Raw genomic sequence first — 16,290 nt, forward strand, 5'->3', positions numbered from 1 at the left:
TTACAGGGTTCCACAGCTGAGAGGGTGTGTGGCAATGTGCACATTACCCATTTCACTGCCTTCTTATTTTTTTTCTTTTCCCAGAGAGAAGGAGGCAAGGAGGGCTTTATTTAACCTCCAAACCAAATGCTCCAGAGAAAAAGATAATTCCCTGCTGTTTTCCAGTGCCACACGAAAAGCAAAGATGAGGTGGGGTGAGCTGAGGTTATAGATGTAGCTAGCAAGCAGTTTGATGTTTTAGGAACAGCTGCAATTCATGGGATAGTGCTTGGACACTGGGCAAATGGAAGTAGGAGAACAGAATTGCTTTGGCACTGGGGAGATGAGTGAAATGTTGGGAAGGTGACAGACCAGTACGGGAAAGAAAAGAGAACCTGTAGTATCAAGTGAAGAAAAGCTACCTCAATTTTTGGGGATGAATGAACACAGCTTTCTCATATACTAGGAGCAAGCAGAAAGAGATGAATCAAAAGATAGGACAAAACTACTATTTAACTGCTGTTCTTTAAATTGTGTTATCTGGGAAGTCAGACTATGACTGCTGATCCTGTGATGAAGTCTTACTATGAATCTCCTATGCTAATTGCTGTTACTACCTCTGTGCTTTGCAGGCATGGAGAGCTACAGTCCAAGTGTTCTAGGGAAGTAAACAATTGTATGTGGACACTTCTGCTGCAGACCTAGCTATTTCCTTTTCAAAATCTATATATATATATATAATAACATGAATTAAAAAGGTAATTGTGCTGAGGTTTTTAAATCTGCTTACTCTTCATTTGTCACGTAATATTCTATAGATGTTCCTATAGCAATGTAAATTTTCTGTGTGGGTAATCAAACATCTCTGTGTTTAGGTAATTATTAACTGGACAGATGATGCATTTGGAAGGTGCCTATTTTCTATGATTTAACTTTAAAAATTCTGTTAGACTTTTTGAGTGTGCTCTAGGAGGCAAATCCTTTTTCAGATGAATTTAAATGGCATCTACTATAGTTTTGCAATACATCCAGACTATTATTAATGTTTATATATGTTTTAATATGTATATTTATATATTTATATTTATTAATATTAGTATTTTTATATTATAAGTACAGTTCAAGGGTTACTTTCATCTGGCTTATATGTTTTTTTATTAAAGGTTTGTATTGCTTTTGTTAAAAAAAATAAAGATGAGTTGTAGGTTTGAATGCAAATGTTGTCAGCAAGTAGGTTGAGCAGTGGTACAACTCTCCTCCAATCAATGTGATACTGTTCACTATGTTCATGTGAACTCTCCCATTTTCTCACCATAGATACCGTCCTGGAGCCTGTGTCATATCTGAAGAAAATGTGGATATAAGGCACACGTGCTTGATTAAGGTGTCTAAGAGAACATGGTAATTTAAGGTTACCATGGATGTAATGTCTCTGTTTCTGCAAAAATGTCTTTTGAGTGTGCCTGGGTCTTCCCCTCTCTGAGCAGCAGAATGAATAAAGAAACAGTAACATATCATGAAGATATAAAAAGAGACAGTTTTATAACTGTGAGAGTATTCCTAAGCATACTTAACAATTTATGAAATCATAAGTCACAGAATCACAGATGGTGAGATAAAGCTTTCTAATGCTTGAGGGCTTCTTATTATTCTAAGAGTGCCTGATGTATGTAAATCCATTATTATTTAAACAGAACATTTCATTGTGGTTGAAATTAAGATTTTGGTTGTAAAAGTGACTTCTTATTAGGACTTCTCAGTGTGAAATGCCTTGCAGTATAGGAAACAAAGAAAACATCACAGTTAAATGATTATTCCTAAGCTTATTAAACAAATTGAATATCTGCACATAAGCCTGCATTACTTACCAATAGACTGAGCTTGAATTTGTAGCCATACATGCAGAATCCAGACTATGGTGCTTATATGTGTTGCAAATTGTAGATATACTTTTTGAATGCTCTTTTAAAGTAATCTCTTAATTTCTCAAGTATATGCATGTATTTCTCACTACTGGGAGTATTGGGTAAATACTGAAAGACCAGAAATAATGCAAATCACTGGAAACTAATGGAAAAATTATTTCCCCAGTGTCAGTGCAGAAGGACTTAGCTAAGATCACATTTTGTTTGGATACTTCTTAATGGAAATGATTTAATTGGAGATGATGCAGTTATGGATGGGCTACCAATGTCATATCTTGTGCAACAATGCATCTGCACCTCCTCAGGCTTCATGTTGTTTCTACTGAAATAAATACAAGTATTACTACCCATTTTCATATCCTTGAGAGCAGAGTTCTGATGTTTTGGGGGTGGTTTTTTTGGCAAGGTAGTTCTTTTTTTTGGGTAGTAGATGCAGTGAGTTACTGTTTTTGCTTGAATGGGAGAAGACACAGTGTGAAAGTGAGGCTATTCTAATTGATAGAGCTTTTGGGAACTTTTCTCCTTCTTACAAATTAATGAAATTGTCTTGATTGAATCAATTTAGATGGAGTGAGACAGTGAGATAATTGGCTAGCCTTTCTATCTGAAAATTTCTCTGCTATTTAGATTGATGGCACCAAGCCAGTGTCTAATGGATGCATTTGTCTACATTACAGAAGAACTTCCTGCTGCCTGGACTTTTGCTTCAGAGAGGCTGAAAAGTGGAAGGTGCACTTTTGTACCCTAGGATGAAAATGTGCTAGGAGGGCAATGCCCAATATCTGTTGATATCCTGTGCACGATTTTACTGCATTTATAATCAGACTGACATGTGTGTTTTCAGTGACTACCTGGATGAAATAAAGAAGAAAGTTTTAGTGACTCAGCATGATCTCTGCTTTTGAAGGGGACTAAAGGATTGTTACCATCATCTTCATACCTTTCTGATTCTGGGCTTTATTACAGAAAGCAAACACGTTGTGCATTGCATACCAAAGTACATGCAGTGGAACTGAAGTCTTTTTCTGCCTTGAATTTCTGTTTGCGCTGTGTGCATCAGCTCCCTCCTTGCTGATTCGCTGGCAGCACCATGTAATCAGCTCATGCAGTATTTCATAAATCCCATTTTCAGGCATTTCCTGGGCTGTGCATCCTTCTGCACATCTGCTCCTTCAGTGGAGATATTAATTTGTCTTCTGATGGGTTACAACCTTCCTAATGATTAATGTGTTATCTAGTTGCTTACTTGTCACATCTGCAAGTGTCTTCTGATGCCAACACTCATTGCTACTGTAGAAGACACAATACTGGGCAAACATTGCCTGCCCAGTAGCAATTCCTTATGTTTGTGCTTCAGTTACACCTGCTTTAACTTATTTAATGGCTTGTAGGGGAGACCACAAGGAGGTCAGAAGTATATGTTGTCAGTGGAATGACTAATTTATTTTCCAAACACGTCATGTTTTCCTGATATGTTTCTGTTCCACTGGAAGTGTTACAATCCAGGTTTTCCTCTCTAAGTAAATATATGAATGTTCTGCAAGATGGTATCTGCAAGTGTTAGTGTACAATAAATTACTGAAAACCAGATAAAATGCACTCAAATGTGATCAGTTGGAGCTTAGCCAATTTCACTGAAGTCTGCAGGCTCTCAGGAGCACAAGTTTACTTGTTCTTGTGGTAGTGGAAGCTGAAGCAAAGAGATGAAAAATAAACTGCTGAGTTTATGCTGCATTGCAACTGCAGTGACTGCAAGAGTCTGAATGTGGTATAAATAGACATAAAACTGGATGTTGCCCGAAAATATTGGAAAAAAATAATTGAGTGTCTTATTTGCCATAAATTGGTTCCCTCAGCCTTTCATCTGAGAATTCACAGAGACGGAAGTCTGGCAGCCAGAATCTCTGTGTGTTTCTGGGGAGAATTTAGGTGCTTAGCCTTAACCCTCGTGAGAGATTTCTGAGCAGTGTTCAGATCAGCTCTGACTGCATTGTTTGTTTTCTAATGCATAATAAGATTTCATTGTTACTTACATCTTTGGATTAAGGGTTATAATCTGTTGATCCCTGAAATGTCATCAGATAATCTGTTTAATCATACGCAAAAGCTGGTCTTGATAGTCTATATGAGTTATGCAAATTAATTTAGGCACACTACTACCACACAAGTATAGAAGCTTTCAGCAGAGTTCTCATTAGACCACAATTAAAAGTAGGTTTTTGTCAGAGTTTCAATTCACATATCTCTGTCCTGAGGCATAATTGAAATCTCTCATGGAGTCTGATGTTAAATTTTGGCACTGTAAAATGTCTTAATTTTGAATGTGTCTGAAATATTTATAATACAAGGCACTCCATAGTGGCTTTATTATTAATTTTAAATTATTGATAGCACAATTATCTAGAAAGGCCCAAATACTAGTGTCACAACGCTCTCCAGCGTTCACTATCCGTAAAGTTGCTTGACAAATTTCCAGCGATGTTCTCCAATCTGCTCCCGGGGAAGGTGGCCAGTCTCCCGCGAGTTCCAGCTCTCACCAGCAGAGAGCGCAGCTGACCTGGCTTAACCTCTAGGACAGAAATCAGCAGGATTTAGAGATTTAAGTATCCAGTATGTTTTAGGGGGAAAATTAGTCCTATGTATCCCGTGTAAAATGAATTAGTATACCAACTAGTAATGATGCCTCTGGGATTAAGTGCCGTGTACTACTTGTCTTGTAAAAGCTTTGGTTGCTGCACCTGACAGCCCATCATTAGCAGCTCACTTGTCCTGCTTGGTTCTCAAATTATGTTATTCGAAGCTACGGGACTGGTAAGACATTGACTTACCCCTGAGGCTATCACATCCCACATGGTATTCGCATCATCTTTTCAACAACTAAACCCCAATGCATTTAGGAAGAGTCTTGTATTCAAAGACTGGCCCTTCTTGACAAATAACTGAATTCTTGTGTGGTTCCCACAGAGTTGAGAGTAACCATCACCATGTATGTCGCCACTGCACTATTTTACCTGTACGTGAAGGTAGAAGGAGCCACCTGAACACTTTCTGATAGAATTTAATTTCAGAAGCTATGCTCAGTCAAACTGCATTTCCAGAAAAAATATGTGCAGCCTGGTCCTTTGTAATTTTTCTGAGTCATCAGCCCTGTAGGAGCAAGTGTCTGTACTTGCATGAAGCCTTTAAGGAACTGAGCTGGAGGCACTACTGACTGAGCAAAGAAAATGAAGTCTGTAGTAGAGCCAATGTCATGCAGGAATATTTCTGTTGCTCATCCCTGTTCTTTTGCCTCAGGCTGCTTTGGACTAGTTTGACACTCAGCCCTCATGTTGTGAAATGCTGAAGTAAGCAGACCTGTGTCTGTAATATGCCTAATATAATGTAACCTCTTCCTGATTAGATCTGGGAGTAGTGCTGTAATACACTGTACTTGGTTCCTGCCTGGCAACTCATGTGCAAGTGAAATATTTCCAGCCGTTTAGTTTCCCTGGTTTTATGTTCAGAGGCTGTTATCCCCAGTGTCTGGGTCTCCTGGGAATTCCCAGGTGCTGTATATTGAGTTGTGATTTGTACCTGGGTTCCTGACTTCTGCATCAGACACCTGCAGTCTGCATCAGTCTGCATTTCCTTCTTCCTCTCTGGCAGTAGAGATCCAGTTGTGATACTGGCATTACATGTACAGCATAAGTCAAAATTCTTGTACTAACTTTCAGTTGTAGAAGTCTTGTACTAACTTTCATCAGTCTCTGTGAGCTGTTGCGCAACAATTCCTTCCAAAGCCCAATTTCCGCCCGCAGAGGGCGGCCCGACCCCTTGTTTTACTCAGCGATGTGCTCCACTTGGGAATTCAGTCATCTGCTGGCATCTCTGTCAGAGTGACTTGCTGTGGAATAAACAACTGAATGTTGTGGAGAATTAGCATCAGCCCTAAGCTCAAACAGATTCAAAAGTGGACCAAAAAAAATTGTATGGCTAAATTAAACCTTGTGGTACTTCTTTTAAAAAAAAAAAAACATATTGAAAGAAAAAAATTGCATGAGAAAGCTCAGTTTTTATTATGTTGTGTGTGCAACAAATAAATTTATTGGTAGATGTTAATAGGCAAAAGAGAGAAAATACCCAGAAATTGCATACCTGAATGTATTGAGCACAACCAACCAAAGTGTTTTTCTCTTTTTCTGACTCTGTTCAGGAATCTTTCAGGATTCAAGTTACTGTTACCAGTTAGTGTTACTGTTACAGTCATAAGACCCTGCCTGTGGCTGGTTGGCCCATGTTCTTTTCCAAGTGTGTCCTAAGTTCTTGTGAAACAGCCATCACGATTTCCAGGAGATTTTGTCTAAAGGTTGTGTTCATGTGCAATCATGTGCCTGAGCTGTAAAACTGATCAGTGCCAGGTTGGGTACCAGGGCTTGATATCTTGACTTAGTATGACAAGGAACAAGGCACTCGGCTCCTGAAAAAGAGCCAGTACTTTGTGTCTCTCAAATCAAATTGCATCCACCAGCTAATTAAGAAATGATGTTGATATGCTCTGAAGGGAGGCCTGTCCAGTTCTGTACTGCTCAGCCAGAGGGCCCTGCAACACAGCGTTCAGAATAGAAAATATGTAAAAAGAAAATTGCATGTGAGAAATTAAGACAGCTTCAGCAATGTGTGAATTCCAGGAGTACAGGGGGAAATACAGGTATCTCTTATGATCAGATATCAAAATACACACTGATGTACTTTCACAATTAGTCAGATAATTATTTTTTTTTACCCCAGACTTTCTACCCCACACAAGTCTGGCTGTTCACATCAGAATGCAATTTATACACTCCTCAGAGTTTGGTTCTTTGTAATTACAACTGCAAGTGAATTTTCACTTCTGATTCTTAAAACCTTCACCATATGTAGGAGTGACGAGAGGTTTTGGCTCTAGTTTATTCAGAATATTCTTTGCTATTCTTGCCATTTTATTCATTAAGATCTTTGCTAAAGTGAACTTTGGCAAGGAAATTCTTGCCATGTTTTACATGATGTAAAAGTTACTCTGTGTAAAAACACTTGCACTTTTAACCAACTTTTTGCCACAGCATATTCTTTAGGGTGAAGGATAAAGTAGGGCACACAGGGAGATAATGCCCTTACTTGATGCAGATCTAAAAACTATAAATTATAATTACCAAAAAAGACAGTTTATGGATTGTCTCTAAATCTCCTGAAGGCAACCACTGATGCAGTTACTCCATCATAGGAGACCACCGGGCTGGTCAAGCAGGATCTACCCTTGGTGAAGCCCTGCTGCCTGTCTCCAGTCACCTCCCTGTTCTCCATGTGCCTTAGCAGAGCTTCTAGGAGGATCTATTCCGTGGCCTTCCCAGGCACAGAGGTGAGGCTGATGGGTTGGTAGTTCCCAGAGTCCTACTTTCTACCCCTTTTAAAAATAGGAATGGTGTTTTCCTTTTTCCAGTCAGCAGGGACTTGACTTTTCAAATATCATGGAGACTGGCTTGGGAACTGCATCAGGCAATTCCCTCAGGATTCTGGGATGCATCTGGTCATCTCCCATGGACTTGTACTCAGAGTTCTTACTCATGGTACATGTATCATGTGTGAGCCTGTGAGAACCTCATGCAAAACCTGATTAAGTTTTTGACTCTGAGCTCTTTGTTGAGATCTTCCTGGCAAGGATACACGTATAGGGGTGATGCTCGACTTCCTCAGCAGTAAATGCTGCCCAATGATGATCTTTCCAAACTTGACTCTCAGAAATGAATTTGTCATTTGGCCTTTGTGTCCTAAGTTCCCACAGGCACAGTAGTCATTTTGATGGAAAAGCAATCTAGAGTAGATATAAACAGGCTTTTCTGGGGGCTTTTCCTTGGTTTTCCAGGATTGCCAATGTATCTTTGTTATATAAACCCTATAGCATTTATGTGGTAACATGATCTTACATAATCTATGTAAATGTTTTTAGATTATTCAAATCTGGTAGTCAGTACTGACTTGGGATAACAGAGGTTCAGTCTCATATTTTTTTGCCACAGAAGTGCATCTACTACAGACAATATAGAGGGTTAAATAACATGCAGGATTAAAACAACTGGAATAGGAAAAAAACAAGGAAGATGACTTTAGGATTTGTCTCACTCAAGGGAACTTTCTATCTTTTTGATTTTGTCTCCTTTTTTTATGATGGTTAAGTTTATATATACATATGTGGGATATTTGGGGAAAAAACCTTCAGTAAAGATTTCTGTTAATATTTGGCGTGAGTAATTTGCAGCTCAGTTCTCCTTTGAAATATATAAATGGGAACTTTTCTCAAAAAAGATTAGTGGGAACTGCCATGGAAGCTCAGTGCAATCAGTAAAAGGCCATGTATTCATGTGAATATGCTGCCCATTACTGACTAATTACAGATTCCAGTAAGAGTCTTATATTGAAAGTAAGAGAACTGTCTTGCTTTCTTGTCATTCATGTCACAGAGAGCGATTTATTCTGAGCTTATTAAAATTCTGATTAAATTATCAGGCTTAGTAATGCTGTAGATTTTGGCTTTTTCTAGTATGGCTGCTACAGGTCTGATTTCCCTAAGAAATGAGCCAGTGGAATTATAGTGCAACATGTTGCAAAAATTTCTGGAATTCCTGTAGTTTCCCTCATTCTTCAGCACTCTGATACCTGTTCAGCAAAATGAGTTAAACAGACTGTTCAGGCCAATTCTGCCCATCCTTCCCATTTGCCTTGCCTACAGAAATTGTTCTTTGAAGCCTCCTTCAGTAAGAATGTCTTTTGTTCCAAAAAACCCTCCAACTTTTCTCACAATGATTTTCAAGAGGAAACACCCTGCATTGTGCAAAGATGGCTATATTCTGACTGATGAGATCAGACAAAGATGTAAAGCTGACTTTTCCCTGCTTTTTTATCCATGCTAAGTAATTCTCTAATGATTTTCAGGGGAAAAAATAGATTTACATATAACTGATGGGATATTAATTATGTTTAAAACTACTGTGCTATTTTATATGTGGTAAACTGATTCAAAAGTGATGACAGGAAAACTTTCTTTTATATATTCCCACAATGGCTCAGTGACAGCAAGGCATGCTGTGCTGAGAATATGGTCCAGTATTTAGAATACTTTTCTTTGAAGATGCAGGTTCTTTTCTTTTCTCTGACCTAGATTTTCTTTGTGACCTTGGACAACATGCGTAGCTCCTCAAGGTCATTTAGAAATCGGAAAATACAAATACAGGATTTGAAAACACTTATTGTTTGATAAAATGTATTAATATTTGGCCATTTCTAAAAAATCATGAGGTGCCTCTTTGGGTCTCTTAAAGCCTGAATACCTTTAAAGAATGTTGCTCTTAATGGATCTTTTTACATTGTAAGTTAGAAGCCGTGGCTGTTTGCACATTCAATAGGAGAATGCAGGAGGTAGGATCCTACTTCCCAGCTGACTAATTCTGAAGCCTCAGGTAGATGCCTGAAATAAAACAATGTCAATCACTGCTCCCTAATGGACTTCTAAAGTAGTCAGGAAATGGCTCAATCAAACGGCTGCACGGCTTGCTGCTGCTAAAGGACCATCTCTGTTCCCTCTAATGGTTCCTGCTCACCCTTCCTGGCTGTGCAGTTCTGCACTTAGTGCCTTCTGTCCTGTTCTATTGTTTATCTGAGCCTTTGGTTCAGAGAGCAAACTATTGAAGTTGGATACAGAAAGTGAGCAACTCTTTGTTAATTAATGAGCTAAAGTAGTTCCATGAGGATCAGACCAGAGGGAGTGCATAGGAGAGTATGTGAGCAAGCCTTGGATGGGCTTGTCCATGTTCTCTGACTCAACATATCCTGTCTCTGAGATCTTCACCTGTAAAATAGTAATAACAGTGGCTCATTTCTTCTCTGTATCATCCTTTTCCACCCTCTTCAGCTTCTTTCCACATTCCCTAGATATTGGCAGGATCTCAGAGAGCAACTTCAGGAGCTGGTTCAGCTGCCCACATGCAGATTGCCCGACTGGTACATATGGCTAATGAAGATGTGGCCTCCACAACTGGTAACTGTCCCCACTGCAGCTTTTCTCTTTCATTTTATTTTCTTTTCATAAGCACTAATTGCTACAAAACTTGTAGAGATGTAGAACTTGTTCTGAATTATACCTTTTAGTCAACTAAAATTGAAATTCTCTATATCGAAATCCAAAAATGCTTGGAGGGGACTTGATGCAGGGGACAGACAGTAAAATAAAACTCTATCAGCCTCAGTTCCTCCAGAAACCCTGCTAAAAAGCTCCTTTTAATAAATGGGTGCTGTATCTTATCCATTTTAGAATTCTCTGACTAAAATGTCTGTTGAACTTCTTTGCCATAGAGAGTTTACACAATGAATGAAATAAACTCTTTGTGTTCCATAGAAATCCAAGTTACAAATGCCTTTCCCTTCCTACTTCCTAGCAGTATAAAGAAAGGAAATTCTTCATTAAAAAGCTAATTTCTGCATGTTCCTGAACCTTCTTTTTAAAGCCAGCTATTAAGTACCACACAGGAGAACCTGTGGTAGAGCTGGCCAGAAACTCACTGAAGGAAGTGCATAGGAAACCACTCTATGAAAAACACAAGATGTTGTCATACTGCATTGACTGAGAAAAACCTTGGCTCTTTGGACCAAAAGGAAAATCTGAGTTGTTTGCAAGTGGAAAACTCTACTAATTTCTGAAAAGAAGACAAGGAACTGTTTTTCAGGTGGATGTCAATTCATCAATTAAGGATAATGCCATAGGAATTTGGAAGGAGAAGAACACCTTAAGATTTATTTCATTCCTGCTGACGTATTCAGAAACATTTGCAAGGGTCAAGAAAACAGAATGGCATAAGGAATATGATTGCAGTGTGGGGGACACTGATGTAATCCATGGCAAATAAAGCTGGATATGACTAAAAGTCTTTGCTGGGTGTGAGAATGAGCACAAATTCAGACAAAACAGATGTTCTGTTCATTTTTTGAGCATGTATCCCCCAATAGGAAGGTATGAGTTCTGTCCATCCTGCTGCTGCTCCCATATACTTTCTTACACATACACACTCCCTACTCGGTGGGTGCCACAGGGAAGGTGAGCAGCACAAAGCAGTGCCTGAGAGTCGATCTGACAGAGCAGATAGCCTGGCTGGGCTGCACCTGCAAGCGGCAGAGGGAACACATGATACATCTGTTACTAGCACCCAGTCCTGCTGTGTGGACACACAGTGATGCAATATTCACCACCTTGCTTAGATATGAAGATTTGGTAATTGTGGGCTTTTTTTGATGGAAAAATTGTGTAGGCTTCTTGCTAGTATGAAGATTCATAGTGTATGGTAGAGCGAAGTGGAGGAGTGTGATTCAGTCTCTCCTGTCATTTAGTTTGCATGTTGGCTTCTCACTGAACATCACAGATTGCGCTTTCTGTTTCTTAGTTCATAGTTGCCCATTCTGAAATGGATAAAAGTCTGCTGTAGTGTTTTAATTGCACTATTCTGATGTGGTCTTCTAACCTGTCATTCTTGATATACTAGATTGTTCCTTTGCTTAACTCTTGCCAGCATCTAGTAATCTGGTGGCGTAGGGGTTTTCTTTTTAGTGTGACTCGGGTGTATTTGGCTTTATTAGGCTGGAGGCTGGGCCACCATGGGGAGGGATGTCCACCAGATACTGATCTTGTTCTTCTGGTGAGTTGCAGTTGGTCGCTTACTGCTTTTTATGAAGGTGCCAGGAGGAAGCTGAGTGCTCTTTTCTGTGTGTTAATATCAAGATTTCTTTGCTAGACAACATTGTTTATTTACAATATACATACAGATATGCAGGTGTATCTTTGCTGTTCGGGCGTGAATTTCAAGTTGTGCCACAGACTCCAGGTCCGGAACGCGCACAGCTGCTGTCGCACCGCTCTGTGGCTCTGCGAGTGGACCCGCCTATCCAGCACTCCAAGGAGCTGGAGATCCGCCGTGCTGCTTTCCCTGGCGCTCGTAGCTTTTGCCGCGGGTGCGACACGCCAGGCGTGTCTCCTAATGTAGCCCCGCTCCTCGCACACTATCCGTGCGGTGGCTCCGCTTCCCGCATACCCCCGAGTGGTGGCTCCGCGGCCCGCACACTATCCGTCCGGTGGCACCGCGCCCCGCATACCCCCGAGTGGTGGCTCCGCGGCCCGCACACTATCCGTGCGGTGGCACCGCGCCCCGCACACGGTCCATGCGGTGGCCCCGAGCCCCGCACACAACCCGTGCCGTGGCCCCGAGCCCCGCATACGGTCCATGAGGCAGCACCGCGTCTCGCATACCGCCCGTGCGGTGGCACCGTGCCCCGCCGCACCCGAGCGCCGCCGGGCGCCGCTCCCCGCGCAGGCACCGCGCCCGGGAGCAGCTGCGGCCACGGTGGCTCCGCCGGCGCTGCCCCGCCCCGCAGCCACTCCGCACCGCGCCGGCACACGCACATACACACCCGCACACACAGGCGCGCTCCCGCCCCGCAGGGACGCCCCCGGCGCCGCCCCGCACCGCGGCGGGCAGGGCACGGCGGGGCAGGGCAGGGAGGGAGCGCGGCGGCGCCGCGGACCCGCCCGCCCCGGCTCGGCCCAACATCGGCCGCCGCCCCCCGCATCGGCCGCCGCGGTGCGGAGGGCAGGGCGGTGCGGGCCGAGAGCTGCCGCCGCAGCAGGAGCAGCAGCAGCAGCAGCTCCGCGGCTGCCGAGCCTGAGCCATGTCTGCCAGAGGTGGGTCTGTCTCCGCCGCGCCCGGGCAGCGCCGCGTCCCTGCGGGCGGCCGGAGCCGCGCTGACCTTGGTGCCCGGCCGCGCTGCGGTGCCGCACCCCGAGGGTGCACCGACGATTTCGGGGCAGGGGGAGGCGAGGGGATGTCCCCTCGGTGCCGTTTTGGAGCTGGGCCATGGAGGGGGCTCCGGCGCGGGCAGCAGCGGGGCTGAGCGCTGCAGAGCATCCTCCGGGGCCGGGCACACGCCGCACCTGCCGGGCGAGGCGGGGGATCCCGCTTCGCCTTTCCCGACGCCCGAGGGGCGGCTCGGTGCGCATTAAATGAGGGTGACAGTGTACGTATGTATGCAGAGAAAGGAACATGGTGGTGAAGGTGGGTGTAGGGTCAGACCTCGGCGCTGGTTGCTGCTCAGGGAATGGTGACGGATTGGTACTGGGAATCTGATGAGTGCAGTGAGGCATCTGGCTTGTCCTGTCAGTGGTAACGCAAGTGCTCCTGGTAGGGTGTGGTGGTAAAGCCAATTGTCATATTGTACCTCTGATGAACATTTGCATCTGGCTTGAAATTAACATTTTGAGTTTTACTTCAGATTTGCATTAGGTTAAATAATGGCCTAAACTTGAATAGCCTTTGTCCTTTGCATGCATTTGTGTATAGACTCCAACTCTGTATTTGCTCATTCTGGGCTGAAAATGAACAGATCAGCCTCACTGACTGCAGATCCCATCTTGTCCTAAAGTTCTGCTTCCAATATGAAAAACTGATGCAGGCGTGGCCCAAAGACTGATGTTTTAGGTTTTTTTATTATAGTTAGTACAAATAAAAGGACTGAAGACATAATGTTAAGCATTTTCTGAACATTGTCATAACAAAGCAGAAATACTTGTAAGCATCTCCTGAAAAGAGAAAATTATCTTCACAATAATGACAAGTAAAAACACTACCTGGTTATCTCTGAATTGAAAAGATACTTTGAAGAAATTACATATAAACAAACCCCTGAATGTAGGTATGCATGTTATTTGTTAGTCACTTGATTTCTCTGCATTTTCTTGTGTTAAATACTGCTCAGCATGGACCAGCTCTTTCATCTGCTTGGATTCCCATTGACATCCAAAGGAGCTTCATGCACATCGAAGACATCGTGTGACTGCTAAAAGCTTGTCAGCATTAGGTGGTTATGACCATATACCTAAAACATCACACCCATTTTAGATATAAATAATAAATGGTGTTAGAGCAGCATAATTCTTCATGGAACAGTAGATTTCTTGCTTTAGGAAGAAATGGACTGTGTTGGTCTCCAAAGAATCCATTTCTGGAAGTACAGCATCAGTGCTATGCTAAAGCTGCATTAGTACTTTTGGGGAAAACCCAGCAGAGCTTTTTAACATGGATTAGATTTGTTGTCATCAGAAGGGTATCTGGATTTCAGAAAGTAACATCAAAACTTTGCAATTTCAGCTTTGCAGATGCCTCTCCAAAACTGAGCTGTACAGAAGGGGAAGCCAAGGAACATTTCCACTGGCCATATTCCCTTTTCCTCCCTGCGCTGTCCCTCTTTCCCGTTCATCTGCACAACACATGATGTTTGATATCTGCTTGATTCTGCTGGAGGGCTGCCTGGAGAAACAGAGTGAATTCTTTCTCCATCTCTCCTGTGCCATCTAGTTTTTCCAGAGTAATTAACTAGAGAGAGAGAGAGAGAGAGAGAGAGTCCATAGGACTTTAGGGAAACAGTGAATAAGATTCAGAAAAGAGATTAAGATTTCAATTTCAATTGATATCTCCTTTTAAATTTTAACAAATGGATTTAGTTGGAAAATATGTGAGTTTGTGTGAGTAAATAGAATTATTCAGTGCTGACCAAAGGCTGTCTGTGTGCAAAACAGTATAGACCATTGTTATTATTAATAATTTTAAACACTACTGCCTTTAAAATATTACATATGAACTTACTTTTACACACTTAACTGGTATGATGGGTCTTAATGAGGTTACTCATGAGAATGTAGCACAAGTAAGAAGCAAGTCTTTAAGGGATTAGGGCTTTGTTCAAATGCCAGATAGGAACCCTTTGCTTCATAAGGGCAGATTACCTCATGCATATGCAGTCTCATTAAAACCACTGTATCGTTATGGTCTGCAAGCTCAGCAAATATTGATTGTTAATATTTTATGTAGTGTTAGCTGTCCAAAAGGTGATCATTATTATTCTGAGTGCATCAGGCACTTTGGAGCTGTCAGCTTGTTGATTATATATCGAGCATAACTAGAATAGCAAAAGAGTTAAACATTTACCTGTGCCATTTTTCTTATTAAACTGCAGAAGATATTCAAGGAGTACTAAAAAACATCCCAGTATTATTGGTGTTCAATTTGTGCAGCTCTCTATTCATCTCATTTGCTCCAGGAGGCAGCATGGTGTAGTGAACTGACTGCAACAGATGACAGAAGAAACTCTTGAAATCCAGCAGTACCTCTGTACTTTTGGACTGTTCCTTGTAACTCTCCTGCTCTAGTTCCATGGTGTTATTTAACCAAAACTACCCATATAGTTACGGACCTTACGACAGACTATAAGTCAATACATAATTAAATATAACTAATAACACAGATTCATGTATTTTGCCTTAAATGAAATTCTGGATAAAGCATTTTTTTGCTGCCCTGCTTGTACAGTGGAAATAACAGTAGCTAATCTTTTCAGAGGGGCTGCTGTGCAGACTAATGGCTCACCTGTGCCTTAAGGTGAATTTCCTGAAATGTTCCTTTTTTTCCTTCCACTCTTCACAGACTAGTTTGTTGCCATCCTTGATACCTGTCTCTCACCTCTTGCTGTTACGTAAATGTAAGGTCTCAACATTCTTCTGCCACTTTCCTGACAGTATGGCTCTAGCAGATGTGTTGACCAACTGCCAGATGAAGCAGCATAAATGAGTATTCCCAGAAGCTTGAGCAAATAATCATTTTGAAAAAATCTGGAGACTGAACTGGGAGCTGAAACAAACTTTGAAAAATCTCTTTTCTCTTCCTTGTCAGGTTGGAGTCCTTCCCAGGGCACTCTATGTCCTGCTCTGCAGCCTGTTGGGATCAGTGGAGAGCTGCCATTGACGTCAGTCAGGCTTTTACTTTTGCAGTTTGCAAAAGGCTTCATATTCTACTTTCAGCTGTTGTTAAGTAGTTGCTGTTAGGACTCATACATGAGTGAATTTGGGTGTTGGAGTAAGCCTTATATTTTGTTGCTTACCTAAGGGCTTGTTTGCAAAGAGCTGTAAATTCCCTGGATGAAAGACATTTTTCTAAAGCCAAGTATAACTGTGACCTACTTGTGCATGTTATCTCACACTGCTTAAAAACTGTCAAAACTACTTGTTATCATGAAGGCCTCAGTTAATGGAAAAATGGCTATTTTTAACTATTATAATCTCCAGTTAGGCTAGAGCAAACAGGCACAACTGGGAGTATTTGGTTTGGTCAAATACGAAGATCTTTGCTAATTTTTTCCTAAATCTTGAAAATGTATTTTGAACTGTATTTAGTCCAGTACGCAACTACTTCAGGAAAATGAAGGCACGTGTTCTTTGTCATAACAAAAATCATTGGCAGAAGCCATTGTTAAAGAAACATTATTGCTGTCTAATATTAACAGG

At 41.8% G+C, this 16,290-nt stretch overlaps 1 protein-coding gene across 1 annotated transcript in view; it reads left to right on the forward strand.

Annotated features, from left to right (window-relative positions):
* The first annotated feature begins 12,364 nt into the window (after positions 1 to 12,364).
* The window catches only part of ABLIM1 (actin binding LIM protein 1), a 195,875-nt gene continuing 191,949 nt past the window's right edge, over positions 12,365 to 16,290 (forward strand). Inside the window, exon 1 of the mRNA XM_071563461.1 lies at positions 12,365 to 12,639. Within this exon, the coding sequence (XP_071419562.1) occupies positions 12,627 to 12,639 (13 nt within the window). The 5' untranslated portion in view covers positions 12,365 to 12,626. The remainder of the gene's footprint in view (positions 12,640 to 16,290) is intronic.

The sequence above is a fragment of the Pithys albifrons genome, chromosome 9, assembly GCF_047495875.1.
Source record: "Pithys albifrons albifrons isolate INPA30051 chromosome 9, PitAlb_v1, whole genome shotgun sequence".
NCBI classification, from domain to species: domain Eukaryota; kingdom Metazoa; phylum Chordata; class Aves; order Passeriformes; family Thamnophilidae; genus Pithys; species Pithys albifrons.